The 18,026-nt window shown below is 43.5% G+C and overlaps 1 protein-coding gene across 2 annotated transcripts in view; it reads left to right on the forward strand.

Moving 5' to 3' along the window:
- Window positions 1–15,510, forward strand: part of Dipk2b (divergent protein kinase domain 2B) — a 56,736-nt gene extending 41,226 nt beyond the window's left edge. Inside the window, exons 3-5 of one of the 2 annotated variants that reach the window (XM_048336222.1) lie at window positions 11,264–11,437; window positions 12,751–13,039; window positions 14,419–15,510. In XM_048336222.1, coding sequence (XP_048192179.1) covers window positions 11,264–11,437; window positions 12,751–13,039; window positions 14,419–14,762 — 807 coding nt within the window. In that variant the 3' untranslated portion in view covers window positions 14,763–15,510. The remainder of the gene's footprint in view (window positions 1–11,263; window positions 11,438–12,750; window positions 13,040–14,418) is intronic. The other variant, XM_048336223.1, reaches the window with a different exon arrangement.
- The last annotated feature ends 2,516 nt before the right edge of the window (window positions 15,511–18,026 follow it).

Below are 18,026 nucleotides of genomic sequence, written 5' to 3' on the forward strand. Positions count from 1 at the left end.
GTATCAACTTCATTCTAACAATTGTTACCATGTTTCCCTAATATAAACTAAGCAAGCATGAGCGGGCTAAAACAATTCAATACTCAATCATAAGTGGATAAACCTGACAGTCGCCATGGCATTTCTATAACTACTAGTATGATTTTTTTCTATAATCTATTAGTATGATCACTTTTGCAATTGTTACTATGGTTGCTACCTAGATACAGAGAGAATCAGGGCTACATATATTTTTAAATGTCAAACTACAAGGAAATAGTCTCATGTGTGGGGGTGCAGCCCTCTAGCATGGAGTCGCCAAAATGGAGTTATAGAAGCTAAGAGTAAACTCTAAGACAGTGAAATTTTACAAGCCCTATTGTTTCTAGGAGCTGAGGGAGCTACAATTTTCCTTGCTTTTCCCAATACCAGCTTTAAACAAAAAAGCCAAGCAAAAACATGAGTCCCTGAGTTCAGGCCCCAGTACTGATGTTACACAAAGACACAGGAAAGTAAAAACAAGTAGACCTGACCACAGTTCTTGATACATAGACCCCATGTATGACATTGTGAGATATTCAGCAAACATGGCCGCCTACTTAACCATGACAGAGTGTCCCTTCAAAAGCAATCATTTACTTGCATCATAATCAGGGTTCAGTGCTTATAAGGATCACAGACCAATTAAAGTCTAGAAGGTGGTTCCATGTCCTGGAGGAACATCTATCCATGTCTCCTGGGAAGCAGGAAGTTGCAAGGCACCTCTTCAGTCTACCTCTGTCTCCAGGTTCACATCGTTTCTCATCTCTGCGCCTTTCTGGATGTCTGTCCTATGACCTGTGGGAAGACTGGATCTCTCTATATTTGTTACATTTCCTGATTCTCCAGCATTACCTGAGCAGAACACCAGATGTCTAACTTAGCCCCTTGAGAATTGGGGGGGAGGGGGGCAGCAGGAAAGATATTCTAAGTAAGTACACTGCAGTGCATCAATGCATTAATCATTCTGCAGATAATGAGTTGCTTCTTTAGTACCTTGGAGGTGCCCACTCCCTACTAGACCTAGTCTTGGTCACAGAAGTGTGATTATGCAAAGTTTCTGTCTACAGTGCACCAAACAGCTAAGAAGAGATACCATGAGCACACAGCATAAAGTCTGTGTGCACAGACTGCAGGAGAAAGAAGAAAATGGGGACTAGAGAGGTTGTGAAAGCAGCATGGAGGAGGTGGGGCCTGAACTGGAAAAGAAAAGAGGGGGGGGGAAATGTCAATGACCCACCTTCTGCTAGGTGGGGCAAAGACTTGAAGTGAGAATGCAGTGCAATTGTGGGAACTAGTGTCATGACCAGCCATTATAGTGTTCAAGAACAATGGGTAAACATTATAATGGCTGAGGCTGGGAGAACAAAGCTAAAGTTCATTCTACAGGACATTTGTTGTCAGATTTGAGCATGCATCAGAGTCCTCTGGAACACACACACACACACACACACACACACACACACACACACACACACACACATCAGACCTCCGGTCTGGGGATGAATCTGAGACTTTACTGTCCTAATGAAAAATAACTTGAAAACAGTTCATCCTTCCACAGATGGGCCAAAGAATGGTACACAGGGTAGATAAACAAGCAAGGGTCCACACAGGGTTCCAGAAATGCTCCAAAGCAAAGGTATACTGGAGAAAGCAAAGAAGGGAGGGCACATGCGATAGGCAAGACCATGTCCAGAGTTCCTAAAGAAAGGAGGGTATGTGAAATCCAGTTCTTGAACTTAAAGAGTGGACTACTAGTCAATACTGGAGAAAGCAGACCCAAAAAGGAGGCTGAGACTACTTCCTTCAATACTAGGAGTCTGAGTCAAGAACTTGGACAGATCTAGAATTTGATCCTCACTCTACTACTATGTACAAAACCCTGAATATGTCACTCAGCTCCCTGGCACACAGAATCCTCATTGTGTGCTATCACTGTGCCTTGCCTCCAGTTAAGTGTGAGAATGAACATGGCAACACATATCAAAAACATTCATGTTTGCTATTGTTTTGGTTATCATCAAGTCAAAGATCAGTCCTCACATATTTGACCCTCTCCACACTCTTCTGAGCCGATACTATAATAGTTATGGTAACCATCTGTTCAGGTTGCTTGAGGGAGTCCCAGTGTATTGCTTGCTATGCTGATTTATTATGAAAGCAATCTATTTCACTCTGGTTCAGAAGATAAGTCATCAGGTCCCCTCAGTTATATATAAAGATACTGTGGCAGTTGCTAAGTGACAGAGCTGGGATCCAAACCCAGGTAGTTTGACTGTCCAGGACATGCTCATAACTACATTGTCACACTATCTCCTAAAAGGGGAAGTTATGAATGCCTATATTGTTCCTTAGAAATGTGGGGTGAAGGACAGGCCACCCATCCATACAGAGACCCTTCCCACACACCAGTGGAATACAAGCTAGAATGAAGCAAACTTGACAGTTATTTTAGAAAGATGAGTCACAGAGATGTGCCAGAAGGTTCTGGTAGGGGCAGGAAAGTGCAGAGTGCATGAAACACCATGTTCTGGGGGTGACTCTGCAGTACTCTTCCCAGGCAACAGAAAAAAGACTTCTCTCAACTTCTCTGCTCCTGACAAAATATTTCATTTATCCCTTCAGAGCACCTAGAACCTAAACAGAAGCTTTGTCCAAGGAAAGGATATCACTGGAATTGAGAAAGTGAAAGGATTTTTTTTATGTTGGTTCTGGTATTAGGACTTGAACCCAGGCTCTGGGTGATGTCTCTAAGCTTCTTCATTCAAGTCTGGCGCTCTACTGCTTGAATGAAATTTCCATGTCTAGCGTTTTGGTGGTTAATTGGAGATAAGAATCTCACAGACTTTCCTGCTCAGGTGGGCTTTGAACTGCAATCCTCAGATATCAATCTCCTGAGTAGTTAGGATTACTAGATATTATTAGTCATTATTCACTATATTATATACTCATTAGAATATCACTAGATATTCATTACTAAATACTAGTACTAGTCACCAGCACTGTGTTTCATGGAATCTGGATCAATCAGCCTAAGCACAAAGGAGAGCATACAGCAATCTTCTAAGGTGGAAAGGACCTGTCCTAAACTTGCTGTATCTTGTAGATTTCAAAGCAAATACAAAATGATTAAGCATCTGTCTACATTATCCCTTCCCCTTCCTCCTCTAGTACCTGTAGCAGTGAGCTGAGAGTGAGTTCTGCCTGTTAAGTCATGTAACTGAGAGTTACAATGAATATATTTTATCATTAAACTTTTTAAATTATGAAAGTGATTTCTCCCAAATCATCACTGTGGTGGCAGACAATTGTAAAGTGAAATTTAACACATCAAAACACCCTGTGTTGTGTGTGTCTGGGTTTCAGAAGAAAAAATAACGACAAGAACTTTGGGGAAGGGGAGAAAATTCCTCTTTTGGAGTAGCAAAAGAACAATGAAGCCATAGAATAGCAAAAACAATCCTAAGCAGAAAGAACAGTGCTGGAGGAATTACAATACCCAACTTCAAGCTGTATTATAAAGCTATAGCAATAAAAACAGCTTGGTATTGGCACCGGAACAGACCTGAAGACCAGTGGAACAGAATTGAAGGCCCAGAAATGAACCCACAGAACTACGCCTACTTAATCTTTGATAAAGGAGCTAAAACAATAGTTTGGAAGAAGGATAGCCTCTTTAACAAGTGGTGCTGGCAAAACTGGCTCAACACATGCAACAAACTAAAACTAGATCCTTATATATCACCCTGCACCAAAATCAATTCCAAATGGATTAAAGACCTCGAAATCAAAACAGACACCCTGAAAACACTAAAGGAAGGAGTAGGAGAAACACTTGGGCTCCTTGGTGCAGGACGGAACTTCCTTAACAAAGACCCTGAAAGGCTACAAATCAAAGAAAGGTTGGACAAATGGGACTGCATCAAACTGCAGAGCTTCTGCACGGCAAAGGACATAGCTCGCAAGATAAACAGAAAGCCCACAGACTGGGAGAAGATCTTTACCGGACATTCAACAGACAAAGGCCTCATCTCTAATATATATGCAGAACTAAAAAAATTACCTTCCTCCAAAACAAAACCGCAAAGAACCATTAGCCCCCTCATCAAGTGGGCTAAAGACTTACAAAGAGACTTCTCTGATGAGGAAATGAGAATGGCCAGGAGACATATGAAAAAATGCTCTACATCACTGGCCATAAAAGAAATGCAAATCAAAACAACATTGAGATTCCATCTCACCCCAGTAAGAATGTCATATATCAAGAAAACTAACAATGGGGCTGGGGATATAGCCTAGTGGCAAGAGTGCCTGCCTCGGATACACGAGGCCCTAGGTTCGATTCCCCAGCACCACATATACAGAAAATGGCCAGAAGCGGCGCTGTGGCTCAAGAGGCAGAGTGTTAGCCTTGAGCGGGAAGAAGCCAGGGACAGTGCTCAGGCCCTGAGTCCAAGGCCCAGGACTGGCCAAAAAAAAAAAAAAAAAGAAAACTAACAATAACAATTGTTGGAGGGGATGTGGCCAAAAGGGAACCCTACTTCATTGTTGGTGGGAATGTAAACTGGTTCAGCCACTCTGGCAAGCACTATGGAGATTCCTCAGAAGGCTAAATATAGAACTCCCCTATGACCCAGCAGCCCCACTTTTGGGTATCTATCCAAAAGACCACAAACAAAATCAAAGTAATGCCACCAGCACAACAATGTTCATCACAGCACAATTTGTCATAGCTAGAATCTGGAACCAACCCAGATGCCCCTCAGTAGACGAATGGATCAGGAAAATGTGGTACATATACACAATGGAATTTTATGCCTCTATCAGAAAGAATGACATTGCCCCATTTGTAAGGAAATGGAAGGACTTGGAAAAAATTATACTAAGTGAAGTGAGCCAGACCCAAAGAAACATGGACTCTATGGTCTCCCTTATTGGGAATAATTAGTACAGGTTTAGGCAAGTCATAGCAGAGCATCACAAGAGCCCAATAGCTATACCCTTATGAACACCTAAGATGATGCTAAGTGAAATGAACTCCATGTTATGGAAACGATTGTTATATCACAGTTGTAACTACTTTCAATGTCCCATGTGTATCTGTAGCTTCTATTATTGATGATGTTCTTGTATCACCTTCCTGTGGTTGGACCTACACTATCTCTGTAATCTTATCTGAGTATATTGGAAACCGTGTATACTGGTATTAGAAGTAGGAAATTGAAAGGGAATACCAAAATTGAGAGACACAGGGTTAAAAAAGACAAACAACTACAAAAGCAATACTTGCAAAACTGTTTGGTGTAAGTGAACTGAACATCTCCGGGGGGGGGGGAGGGAAAGGGGGAGAAGGGAGGGGGGGTATGAGGGACAAGGTAACAAACAGTACAAGAAATGTATCCAATGCCTAATGTATGAAACTGTAACCTTTCTGTACATCAGTTTGATAATAAAAATTTGAAAGAAAAAAAAAAGAACAATGAAGCCAGGCACTAGTGGCTCATTCCTGTAATCCTAGCCACTCAGGAGGCTGAGATTTGAGAATCGCAGTTCAAAGCCAGCCTGGGCAGAAAAGTCAGTGAGACTCCATCCACAAAATAAATAGTAAAATGTCAGACTGGAGATATGACTAAGAAGAACATTAGCTATGAACAAGCAAGACAAATGAGAGCCCAAAGCCCTGAATTCAATAACCAATACCAGCACAAAGAAAAAGAAAAAAGGAAGAAAGGAAAGGAGAGGAAATGAAAAGAAAGGAATAAAGAACTGTGAGATGTTCCTCTGAATAATAAGTAAAATGGGACTGCTCATGATTTTGAATACAATGCAGGTTGAAGAAAATCTGCAGAACATTTTGTGTCAATTATCTATAACCATCGAGACAGTTATTGAATTGTCACTGTTGTAATCATGACGTACTGATTAGCTACTATATATGATTAATCTTAGTGCTATTTTGCAAGCATATTTAACAACTAAGTCATGTAAAAAGTGTTCAGAGATGGGTGCCAGTGGCTCACGCCTGTAATCCTAACTACTCAAGAGGCTGAGATCTGAGAATCCCAGTTTGAAGCCAGCCATGGCAAAAAAGTCCATAAGACACTTATCTCCAACTAACCAGCAAAAAGCCAGAAGTGGAGCTGTGGCTCAAGTGATAGAGCACCAACCTAGACTGAAAAAGCTCAGGGGCAATGTCTAGACCTTGAGTTCAAGCCCTAGGACTGGAATAAAGAAAAAAGTGTTCAGGTATGTTAGCCAGAAAGTATTAGAAACTACTAGAAGTTGAGTGCTAGGAGAGCTTGAGAACAAGTATGTTCATTCATTCCAAGTAAAACTTCATGTATTTGAGAGAGCTTTCCCTTAGCTTTCCGCACCTAACTGTTAAAGGCAACTTAAAAATGCTAATTTCTGACTTTAGAGAGAAAAAAAACACACTTCTGGCCTTAGATTTTCTTTTCTTGGGTTTTCTTTCAGCTATATTTCCATCAAAACAAATACTCAAATATGGCCAGTAGAGATAAATCTTTGTCTTTCCAGTAATAATTGCTTCTGAAAACCAAAAATCATTCAAGTGGGTTAATTAGGATTTGGAAATGAGCTTGAACATAACATGACTATCTAGAGGCTGGAGATGTTGAATGCATTATACAAACATTATCTTCTTTGTGACTAATGTGAGGTCGGAAAAATGCCCCATAATCAACCTTATAAAGGTCAACATTGAGTTTCTTCTGGTCCAAGACTTCTGATCCGAATCTACTGCCCTTCCCTCATATTTCAAACCACATTTCTCTGGGTCAGTGAGCTGCTTGGCTTCCCTGGCTATAAGGAGCTCATAATCAGAGAACCTACTCTCTGGAAAGTGAATTTATGATCATGTCTCTGTCAAACTTTTTTTCTGTTGCTACACATGAACACCACAGACCAATTTCTTTCTTTTTTTCCAGTTCTGTGGCTTGGACTCAGGACCTGAGCACTGTCCCTGGCTTCTTTCTTCTCAAGACTAGCACTCTACCACTTGAGCCACAGCGCCAATTTCCGGCTTTTTCTGTGTATGTGGTACTAAGGAATTTAACCCAAGGCTTCATGAATGCTAGGCAAGCACTCTACCACTAAGCCACATTCCCAGCCCCACAGACCAATTTCTAATAAATATTTATTAAGTACATAGTTCTAGAGAATAAAAAGTCCAAGAGCTTAGCACTGGCATCTGGTGAGGGAATCTGTGTTGTTCTATAGTGAAGACATCCCACGGTGAGACAAAATAAGTGTGCTAGCTTACATTTCTCTTGAGCTCTTCTTAAAAAGCCACTAATACCATCATATTGATCCCACCTTCTTGACCTCTTCTAATCCTATGTCCCAAATGCTTCCCACTCCAAATATCATTAATATATGATTTGGGGGATTAAGTTTTCATCTATGAAGTGTTGAAGAACACATCCAAACCACAGCACCATGCTTGGTCCAGACCTTAGCATAGAATCTTCCAGGAACTGAGCTCATCTCCAGTGTCTATGATGTTGGTGCTTGAGCCTCCCTGTTATGGCCCTCAATCACTCTGGCTCCTGTCATCTCTACTTCCTCCTCTATCTCTACCCTATCAACTCTTTCCCAGATGAGTCCAGAAATCTAAATCCAGAAAGGGAATCCAAATAACTGAATTCACTTTGCACATCAGCCAATTAGATCAAGCCTGTATACCAGGTACCCTGTATCAAAGATCCATGCTGATGACAATGATGGGAAAAAAATCATACATGCCATTTATTGAGTACAGACCATGTGCTCTCACCAAGCCAGTCATTTTGCCTGAATGTCCCATGACAAATATAAACTGAGTCTTGGTTCAAGGCACAAAGAGGTAGCAGTACAGGCAGCAAGAAAGCATTCCAATGATTTCTCCGGTTCTTCCACCATGCTAACTTGGACTATTTCACAGCATGACTTCTGACATCTATTTTGTTGAAATGACCAAAAGGGTAGTCTTACTACCTTTCCTTGCCCTGATCCAATGTAGGAGGAGGTCTCGGAGGTTCTTGTCACCCTGTGTAGCACAGGTCTGTGAGTCAAATGGAGTCAACACAGGACCCTGGGATAGTTGATGCCTGTCCAGCAGCAATCTGGCAATCCTGGCTCTTCATGAAGCTTTCTGGAAGAGAGTTTTACACCTTCTGAGAAGCCCACCTGGTTCCTTGACATGATTTGAGTAGTCTGCAACTCCATCTCACCTCCAATCAGCTGCAACTTCCTCTCTGTAACTCCATCTCTCCTCCAATCATCTGTGACTTCTTCTCTGCAACTCCATCTCACCTCTAATCAGCTGCAACTTCTTTTCTGTAACTCCATCTTCTCCTCCAATCATCTGTGACTTCTTCTCTGCAACTCCATCTCTTCTCCAATCAGCTATGGTTTCCTCCTAATAGATTCATTCACTGATTTAAAAAAAAAAACCTTATATTTATCTTAGAGATAGGATCTCATTACATTGCCCAAGATCCCCACTTATCAGGTCTGCAGTTTTGTGCCTAGGCACTCATTAGTTAATCTGTGTTTCTAAATCAACCTTATTATAATATGCATACTCCCTTTTAAAGGATAACTTATATCAGTCGAAACTTATCAAAGATCCAGACTCTGGTGGCTCACAGTTGTAATCCTAGCTACTCTGGAGGTTGAGACCTGGGATCGTGGGTTAAAGCCAACCTGGGCAGGAAAAGTCGGTGAGACTCTTGTCCTCAGTTTACCAGCAAAAGGCAAGAAGGAGAGCTGTGGCTCAAGTGGTAGAATGCCAGCCTTGGGTGAAAAAGCTAAAGGACAGTGCCCTGGGCTGTGATTTCAAGCTCTGGTACTTGCACATACACACACACACACACACACACACACACACACACACACACACTTACTTCAGGGGCAAGATGACAGCTATCTGAAGAGTAATAGGGAAGCCATCACTAAATGTCCATACTGTATCATCAAGAATGCACAACCAGGGCTGGGAATGTGGCCTAGTGGTAGAGTGCTTGCCTAGCATGCATGAAGCCCTGGGTTCAATTCCTTAGCACCACATAAACAGAAAAGACCAGAAGTGGTTCTATGGCTAAAGTGGTAGAGTGCTAGCCTTGAGCACAAAGAGGCTCAGGGATAGCACCCAGGCCCTGAGTTTAAGCCCCAGGACCAGCAAACAAACAAAAAACAACAACAAAAAAGAATGCACAACCATCTGTATTTATGTCCAAAATAAAGGAAAATGTCTGCCCAGGGACATCTTCTAAAGCTCCTAATGTAGGAAGGCTGAATTACATCTAATTCCTTATCACCATGCTCACTGCCTGTGTTCCTTAAACTTGCCTGGTAGCAAGAATGATTGAGACACCTGTCAAAAATGCAGAATTCTGGGCTGCTACTGGACCTCCTTATCCAGAGTTTTTAAGTCATAGCCTAAGAGTATATGTGTGTGTGTATTTTATAACACTTATATATATATATATATCTTACTTCACTATATATATATATATCTTACTTCACTTATATATTTCATTTATATTATCACTTATGTAGTGATACATATCACTTATCACTATATATACTATATATATATCACTATATATATATATATATATATATATATATATATGGTGTGGGTGTGTGTGAAAGAGAGACTTAGATAGAGACACAGCGGCTTGAACTCAAGGCCAAGGCACTCTTCCTGAGCTTGTTCACTCAAGGCTAGTATTCTATCACTTGAGCCATAGCTCCATTACTGAAATTTTTTGGTACTTAATAGAAGATAAGGGTCTCACAAACTTTCCTACCTGGGCTGTCTTTGAAGTGTGATCCTCAGATCTCAGCTTCCTGAATAGCTAGGATTACAGGTGTGAGCCACCAGTGCCCAGATAGTATCTATATTTTTATAGTACTCTGAATGTTTTCACCATCAGTCAAGTTTGCTCATTGTACAATCGGTGTTTTTCTTCTCTCTGTGTCTTTATCTGTCTCTCTGTCTCTCTCCTCACTAAATCTTTCTGCCTACTGGAGTTTGGATATGAAAGAAAGCTTGGGCACCAATAAGCAGCATGATCTTTGCCAAGCCATTTCCCTTTCTGGGCCCTATTCTTGCCTGGCAAGTAGAATCAGTCTACTAGATCACTTGATATTTTGGGTCACCATTTGCATTTGCTGATGTAGGCTGTACAATTAATGTTATATCTTCTACAAAATTTTGATGGCTTTTTTTCAGTCCATCATTTTTCATTTCCAGGATATTCACTAGGGAAAGAAAGAACTAACGGTGCTGATACAGAATTACTGAGGAAAGGTCTCAAGCATAGCATCTGACACTGAAAACTTCCAGAATGTTACCCTCTTTCACCCAACTGTGGCAGGCCAACCATGTCCTCATGCTTTTCAGGCCTTAACATCCACCCTCTATGGGTAACTCCTGTACCAGTGTCTGGTAACACACACTCGTGATGAATAGGCAGCTCTAACGCCCAGACTCATCCTCACACTGTGATCCCCTAGATGTGGCATCTTCTACTTCCGCCCCCCCTCCCCAATTTCTATACCTCAGGCTTTTTGTTCCCCACCCAGGAGTTTCCCTCTCTTTCTCCTGCCTACCACCCTCCCCCATCTCCTATGGGTCTCTCTGTCCCGACCCGCAGGACATCAACAGGGGAGACCACCTACGAGAGAAAATGAAGGGAAAGGGAGACGCAAAGAGGACAGCAAGACAAATGGGAGTCTGTTCAAGCTGCCAATTTATTTTGATTTTTCACACACTTATATACTCTTAAACCAGGAGGGGGCAGTTCTTCAGCACCTGAAGGAAGTTGGCTTGGGGTAGCAAGACGTTGGCAGGGTAAAAAGGTTACTGGTCATGCTATAGGGGAGGGTTGCTTAGTGACCTGACCACAGAATATTCCTATAACTCTGGGTGCAGCCGGGGTTGCTAAGAGACTTGACTGTAGGACGTTCCGGTAGGTTTATTCTCAAGAATTACCTATTATTATTGCTCTATGAACTGGGCCATCTAGTGCAACCGGGGTGGTGCTGGCTCAATAGTTGGTTTCTTAGCTGGTTTCTATGGTGGCTTCCAGCCAGAGGCTCAAGTCAGGGTCTCGGTCCCTGACATCTCTCTTCTACCATCCACCCATGACGTCTTCTTCAGCAGAGCCTGTTTGTGCCCTCTACAAGACTTTAAACATACTTTCCCCCCCGGGGGTCTCTCACATGGTTGCAGGGCTTGCCCAGTCCTTTCCTGCGCTGCCCTTCGCAGAGACTCCTGGACCGGGTGGTTCGGCGCTACGCTGAGGTAGCAGATGCTGGCAGCATCTTCATGGACCACTTCACCGACCGTGACAAGCTGCGCCTCCTCTACACGCTGGCTGTCAATGCTCATCCCATCCTCCTACAGGTATTTGGTTACTCTCACAAGTCCTCCAGGTTGGGGGCTACCTTGGACTAACAAGGGTCCACCCTGGGATGAGCTTTCTCCCCCTTTACTGCATGCATGCCTTTGGAGCCACAAGCCCCATGCTAGTACCTTTGTGGTGTTCAGTACCTATGTGATGCCTTTTGCAATATGAAAGGGCTTTGAGTGCTGTAGAGGAAAGAGACCAGCTCTATATAAGAAAAAGACTGAGGCAGCCCCAAAGGGCTTTGTGAAGGAGAGGGCATTTTTTTTCCGTGTGTGTGTGTGTGTGTGTGTGTGTGTTGTTGGTTTTTTTTTTTTTTTTGGTAAAATTTTTTATAAAGGTGATGTACAGGGTTAGTTACACAAGTCAGGCAATGAGTACATTTCTTTTTCGATCATGTCTCCCTGCCCCTTGCCTCTCTCCCAGTCTTTCCCTTCCATCCCTCCCCTACAAGTTGTGTAGTTCATTTTCAACATAGTGTCTAGTGAGTATCACTGCTGCATTTGTTCACTCTTTGTAAGGAAGACAATTTTGATCTATGCTTCAAGAAAAGCTGTAAGCTTGATTGAGTGGTTGATTGATTAAGTGCTGGTCTTGGGGCTTGAATGCAAAGCCTGGACACTGTCTTTTACCTTTATTTATTGTTGTTCAAGGCTGGTGCTCTACCACTTAAGCTACAGCTCTACTTCAAGCTATCTGGTGGTTAATGGCAGATAAGAGTCTTACAGACTTTCCTGCCTGGGCTAGCTTTGAACTACAACCCTCAGATTTCAGCTCCCTGAGTAGCTAGTATTACAGGCATGAGCCACCAGCACCTGACTTGAACTGTTATTTAAAAATAAATTCTTTTCGATAGCTCTTAAGTGGAGCCTATATTATTTTCCCCATAATCTCTTTCTAAGCAGTAATATGTGTGAAATCTCAAAGACTAACCATCATTTTGCAATGATACAACTCTCCAGCATATTCTCCGGAATCCTGAGTACCACTGAAAATCATGGCAGATCCACCGGCATTCTTATACCTCATTTGGAAAAATTTGCAAAACACTCTGCACAGAAATGAGAGCAGCATCCTCCCCAATTCTTTCCATCTGCAATCGAATTGTTTTTTAATGGGGGAAGGGCCAGGGTATTGCTAGATTCAAGAGGCATGAAAAAGCTGGAGAGACACTTTGCTGATAGAATTGGAAACCAAGTGCCCAATGTAAGGCTGAATTTTTTTTTCTGTGAGTTCTTGGTGAGAATGAGAGAGCTCTGACTCTGAGATTTTTGTCTCTCTTTCTCTAATGCCTGTTCCTCTGGCTTGACAGATCTTCCCTGGAGCAGAGGGATGGCCACTGCCTAAGTATCTGGGTTCATGTGGCAGATTCCTTGTCAGCACCAGTACCAGACCCCTAGAGGAATTCTATGGTGCACCCCCAGACCAGGCAGCTGACCTCGCCTACCAGCTCCTCGGTGTTCTGGAGTCTCTGAGAAGCAATGACTTGAATTATTTCTTCTACTTCACCCATGTTGACGCAGCCATGTTTGGCATCTTCAGCAATGGGCATCTGTTCATCCGGGATGCTAGTGCATTGGGTGTCATCGACAAGCAGGAAGGTACTCAGCATGGGCTTGGCTAAACAGCTGGGGGGGGGAGAAGTCAGGGTGACAGGAACTAAGAAGGGATGACCCAGAGTCACCCCGTTGTACCTTTCCAGCCTCTGTGTACTACAGTGAAAACAGTGTGAGATATGTACAATGTCCCTCACCACCATTTGAATATCTGTTCCAGACCCCATTTCCAAAGGGGAAAAGGATTTGACTGTGTCCACAGGGGCAATGTCCATGGTGGCATAGTCCCAAGTGCACCCGAGCGGGCCAGTTCCATTGTCTAATTGAATCTGTGGGGCCCCAACTCTCCTCACACAACTTCTGGGCCTATCTCCTGCTGAGAGTCTTTTTCATCAGATGCTTTTAGCTCTTCTCTGAAACTTAAATATCTGCCTGATTCACTGGTACATTTTGTAATCCATGTTGGCACATTTGCTTTTTATAAAGCTTTCAAATGTAAAAGCATGGAACCAAACGAGGTATATGAGTGAATCATGTTTCTCACTATGTGCCAAAAGCTCACTGGCTCTGGAATCCTCTAAAAATTTCAATTTCTCATGGTGAACAAATTTTCTGAGCCCTATAATAGGACAGAAGGTTTTCCTACATCCTTCCTTTCCTTCCTTCCTTCCTTCCTTCCTTCCTTCCTTCCTTCTTTTCTTCCTTCTTTCAGTCCTTCCTTCCTTCCTTCTTTTCTTTGTTTCTTATTTCTTTCGCCATCTATCATTTATCTACCTATCTATCGTCTATCTACCTATCTATCTAACATCTAGCTAGATAGCTAGCTAAGTAGCTATCATTTAGCGATCTAGCTATTCTATCTGACACTACCAGGCTTTAAACTCAGCCTCAGTCTTTCTAGGAAGGCCTTGTACCACTTGAAACAAATCCCTAGTCCTTTGTTTCCCATTTCTGATATTGTTTATATAAGGAAATCTACAAAGATAGAAAAAGGAAACCATCACTTGTTTTCTGATTAGCTTTTATTAAGAAGAAACAAATTGGAAGAAGTAAAGCTGGTTCCAGAACATACAAGATATGTAAATCAGCTCCATTGCCACCTGCTGAGTACATAATATGGGTTACCTGTTTTTCCTTCTGACTTTAAATTTTAACTGGTAAATCAAAGTACTTGGAACCATTTCCGTAATTGCTGAATTCAGTAAGAATGGGATTCATACAATATGGATATGACCTCTACAATTCTAAGCTCAACTTCTTGTAGAGGTAAGAGGGTTGAATGTGTTCTCAGAAGGGGCCATAGTGTCCTTGGATCTGAAACCTAGGCTTGGAGACTAAACCACTTGACCTAACAATTCTCATTGGTGATACCCTCCTCTGAGAAAAGGTTGTAAAGTGTGTAATGTTTCCATTTCTTTTTCCAGGGAGCCAAGCAGCCCCCAGGACAGGAGAAAATCAAGACATTTTTAGCTGCCTGGTTTCTGGTTGCCAGGCCCAGCTGCTGCCCTCTTGCAACAATGTCCCTGACAAGCAGAATGTAGTGCTCGTGTGCCAGCAATTGTTGCCTCAACTTCTCCAGGGGAAATTTCCCTCTCCAGTCCAAGTGGAGATAGACTCTGCTCTTGCCCTGTGTAGACAGGGCATCCACCCAGACTCAGAAGTCCTTGGGGCTGCCAGTCGACTAAAGGACATCTTGAGACCACTGAGAACCTGTGACCCTAGATTTGCCTACCGCTACCCAGACTGCAAGTACGATGACAGATTCTGAGGGGCTGGAGCTTACCTGACCTGAGGAGACAATATGCTTGGCCCTCTGTGTCCCCAGTTGAGTGGTCTGCCGGGTGGAATGAAGCGGCTCCATTCGAAAGACTGAAGAACTGAAGAACACTAGCTAGGGAGATAAGGTGTGTGACTGAGCAATCATCCCCCCTGCCTCCTCCGATACATGGGCAGGACATCATGGCAGAGCCCAGGGGTGGGCATTCGAAGAACAGAAAGTGGCTATCCACTCTGTCTTTGAACCTTTATTTCCTCTATTCCCTACTGGACTCTCATGAGGCTGTCAGAATAGAGAGATTTGAAGGGCTATGACATGTGCTCACATCCTGCAGCTCAGCTGGTTACAAAGTATATTCCAGAAGCATGCACTGTAGTAGTGAATGAGAAAGACAATGCAAGTCACGTGGCTACTGTGGAGGGAATGCAGGATGATGCTGAGGCTCTGGAGGACTAAACAGATTTAGAGTTCAGACCAGGAGGCCTACTTTCTGCTCCTGTCCACCATGCCATGTTCCCCCACCATCATGGGGTAAGAAGATTAAGCCCCAGGGGATTGGCCCACCAAGGCCTACTCCTGAGTCATGTTCTGAATGCCCTAAGCCTCCCTACACAACTCCAAAAGCATCTGGCAGTGTATGAAGGACACAGGGGTAAGAGGAGAAGGTGGCCAGGGCATTAGTCCAGGTCACATAAGAGGCAAGTGTTAGCGGGCACTGGTGTTTCATGCCTATAATCCTAGCTACTCAGGAAGCTGAGATCTGAGGAGCACAGTTTGAAGCCAGCTTGGGCAGAAAAGTCCATGAGACTCTTATCTCCAATAAACTTCTCCAAAAAAGCCAGGAATGGCTTTGTGACTCAAGTGGTAGAGGGCTAGCCTTGAATACAAAGAAGCCCAGGAACAGTGCCCAGGTCCTGAGTTCAAGCCCCAGGACTGGCAAAAGAAAAAAAGTGGCAGGTGTCAAGACAGGATTACACATGTGAGAATTTTCTTAGGGGAAACACCCATGGGAAAGAAAAGGAACAAATCCTGAGAGGAGCAAGATGTACAGTTAGAGTGTCCTTGAGACAAAGTCAGCCAACAAAGGAGCCCTGGATCCCATGAATGGACCCTTCTCCTCTTAGTATCCTGCAGTTCCCTCTCTAGCCACAGCAGGAACCCTAGCCTGCTCTCTCCACATCACATGCTCCAGTGTAGGATTCTAAGGAGTCATTCAAATTTAGCCTTCTAAGTCATTATTTTAAAAACACCATCAAGCTGCATGCTTGGCTCATGCCTGTAATCCTCATTACTCAGAAGACACCTGGTGGATCATAGTTTGAAGCTAGCCTGTGCAGAAAAGTCTGCAAGATTCCATCTTCAAAATCACCAGTCAAACCCTGGGATAGAGGCATGGCTCAAGTGGTAGAGCACCAGCCATGACCAAGAAAGCCAAGTGAACATAAGGTCCCAAGTTCAAACTCTGATAACCAGCACACACATTAAAAAAATTTTTAAGGTCAGCTAATAGAGCATACTTTACTCAAAAATTAATTTATCTTATATATTTTAAATGAAATATTTAGCCACACTGAATGTAGGCATCCAGGTATGCTATTTCTCTGGTCCTTTGAACAGTAGTGAGAGACTTTTCTACACTTTTGTCCAATTTCCCTTCTGGCCTTCTATCACCAAGGACTCTTCAGTCTACCTCCTCTCTTCCACCTCTGAATCAGCATCTTGAAGGTCAGAATGCCTGGCATAACATGCCTTACATGCAGACAGGGAAACTGAGGCCAGGGAAGGAAAAGTGATTTGCTGGATGGAATAGTTGCAGAACTCCTGTTATCAGTCCATACCTTCTTGCATTTCTCATCAGCATCCCACTCTCACCCTGTGCTAGCCAATTCTAGACCCTTCACTCATATTTACCCAAAAGGTGCTATTTGGTGATGTACCAAGTGGCCTTTGGTGTCTGCCTTTTGTCAGCTCCAGTTTGGGCAACCATGACAGAGAGGAAAACAGGCCAAGCTGATGGACAAACAGGCTCTGACTGCCTGAAAACCTTTAGAACAACTACCTTCTGGCTGGTCCTCAAAGATAAAATCTAAACACTCTTCTCCCAGGAAGTCTCTCTTCCTTGCAGGGTTTTATTTATGTATGTATTTATTTATTTTGGTGCCCATCCTGGGGCTTGACCTCAGGACCTGTACACACTGTCCCTGAGCTTTGTGCTCAAGGCTAGTGTGCTTTACCAGTAGAATCATGGCTCCAGTTCCCGATTTGGGGTAGTTTATTGGGATAAGAGGCATTAGGTTACAGGCATGAGCCACCCTGCCCTGCTGTTTTAACTATAGTATGCCCACCCCCTAGCCAGCCTCTTCACCAGAACCCAGGACAAGGTCCTCGGCCTCCAGACCCTCCTGAGTTCCATAGAGAACTAAGAGTGCCACAGAGACCCTTTCATGCATGCCCTATCTGTCTGGGGCCAAGAAAACACACACACACACACACACACACACACACACACACACACACACACACTCCTAGGGCTTGAACTCTGAGCCTGGGTACTGTCTCTGGGCTCCTTTTGTTCAAGGCTAGTGCTCTAACACTTGAGCCACAGCTCTACTTCTTCTTCTTTTTTTTCCAGTCCTGAGGCTTGAACTCAGGGCCTGGGCACTGTCCCTGGCTTCCTTTTGGTCAAGGCTAGCACTCTACCTCTTGAGCCACAGCACCACTTCCAGCTTTTTCTGTTTATGTGGTGCTGAGGAATGGAGCTCAAGGCTTCGTGTGTACTAGGCAAGCACTCTACCACTAAGCCACATTCCCAGCCCCACTTCTGGCTTTTTCTGTGGTTAACTGGAGGTAAGAGTCTCATGGACTTTCCCTCCCATGCTGGTCTTGAATTGTGATCTTCAATCTAAGCTTTCTGAGTAGCTGGGATTACAACCCTGAGCCACTGGCACTCAGCTAGGAATATATTTTTTCTATTGCAAAGTGCTTGCATGTGATAAGTGGTTTTGAGAGAGGTCCTCAGGGAATCCAGGATGCCCACTTGTGAAGACCCCCAGACCTCTCCTTTAGACCTGACACTCTGGGAAGTATTCCTACAACACCACCTGTTGCCCCCCCCCCCCCCGCCCACCGCAGCTACTGAGTCTAGGCAGGAAATGTAGCCCTGGACTCCTGCTGCATCAGAACAAAGAGAACATATGCAATACTGATTTGATACAATCCTAGTAGACAGCAAAGACCAAAACCACCCAAGCACCC

This window comes from Perognathus longimembris, chromosome 28 (genome assembly GCF_023159225.1).
Source record: "Perognathus longimembris pacificus isolate PPM17 chromosome 28, ASM2315922v1, whole genome shotgun sequence".
Classification (NCBI taxonomy): Eukaryota; Metazoa; Chordata; class Mammalia; order Rodentia; family Heteromyidae; genus Perognathus; species Perognathus longimembris.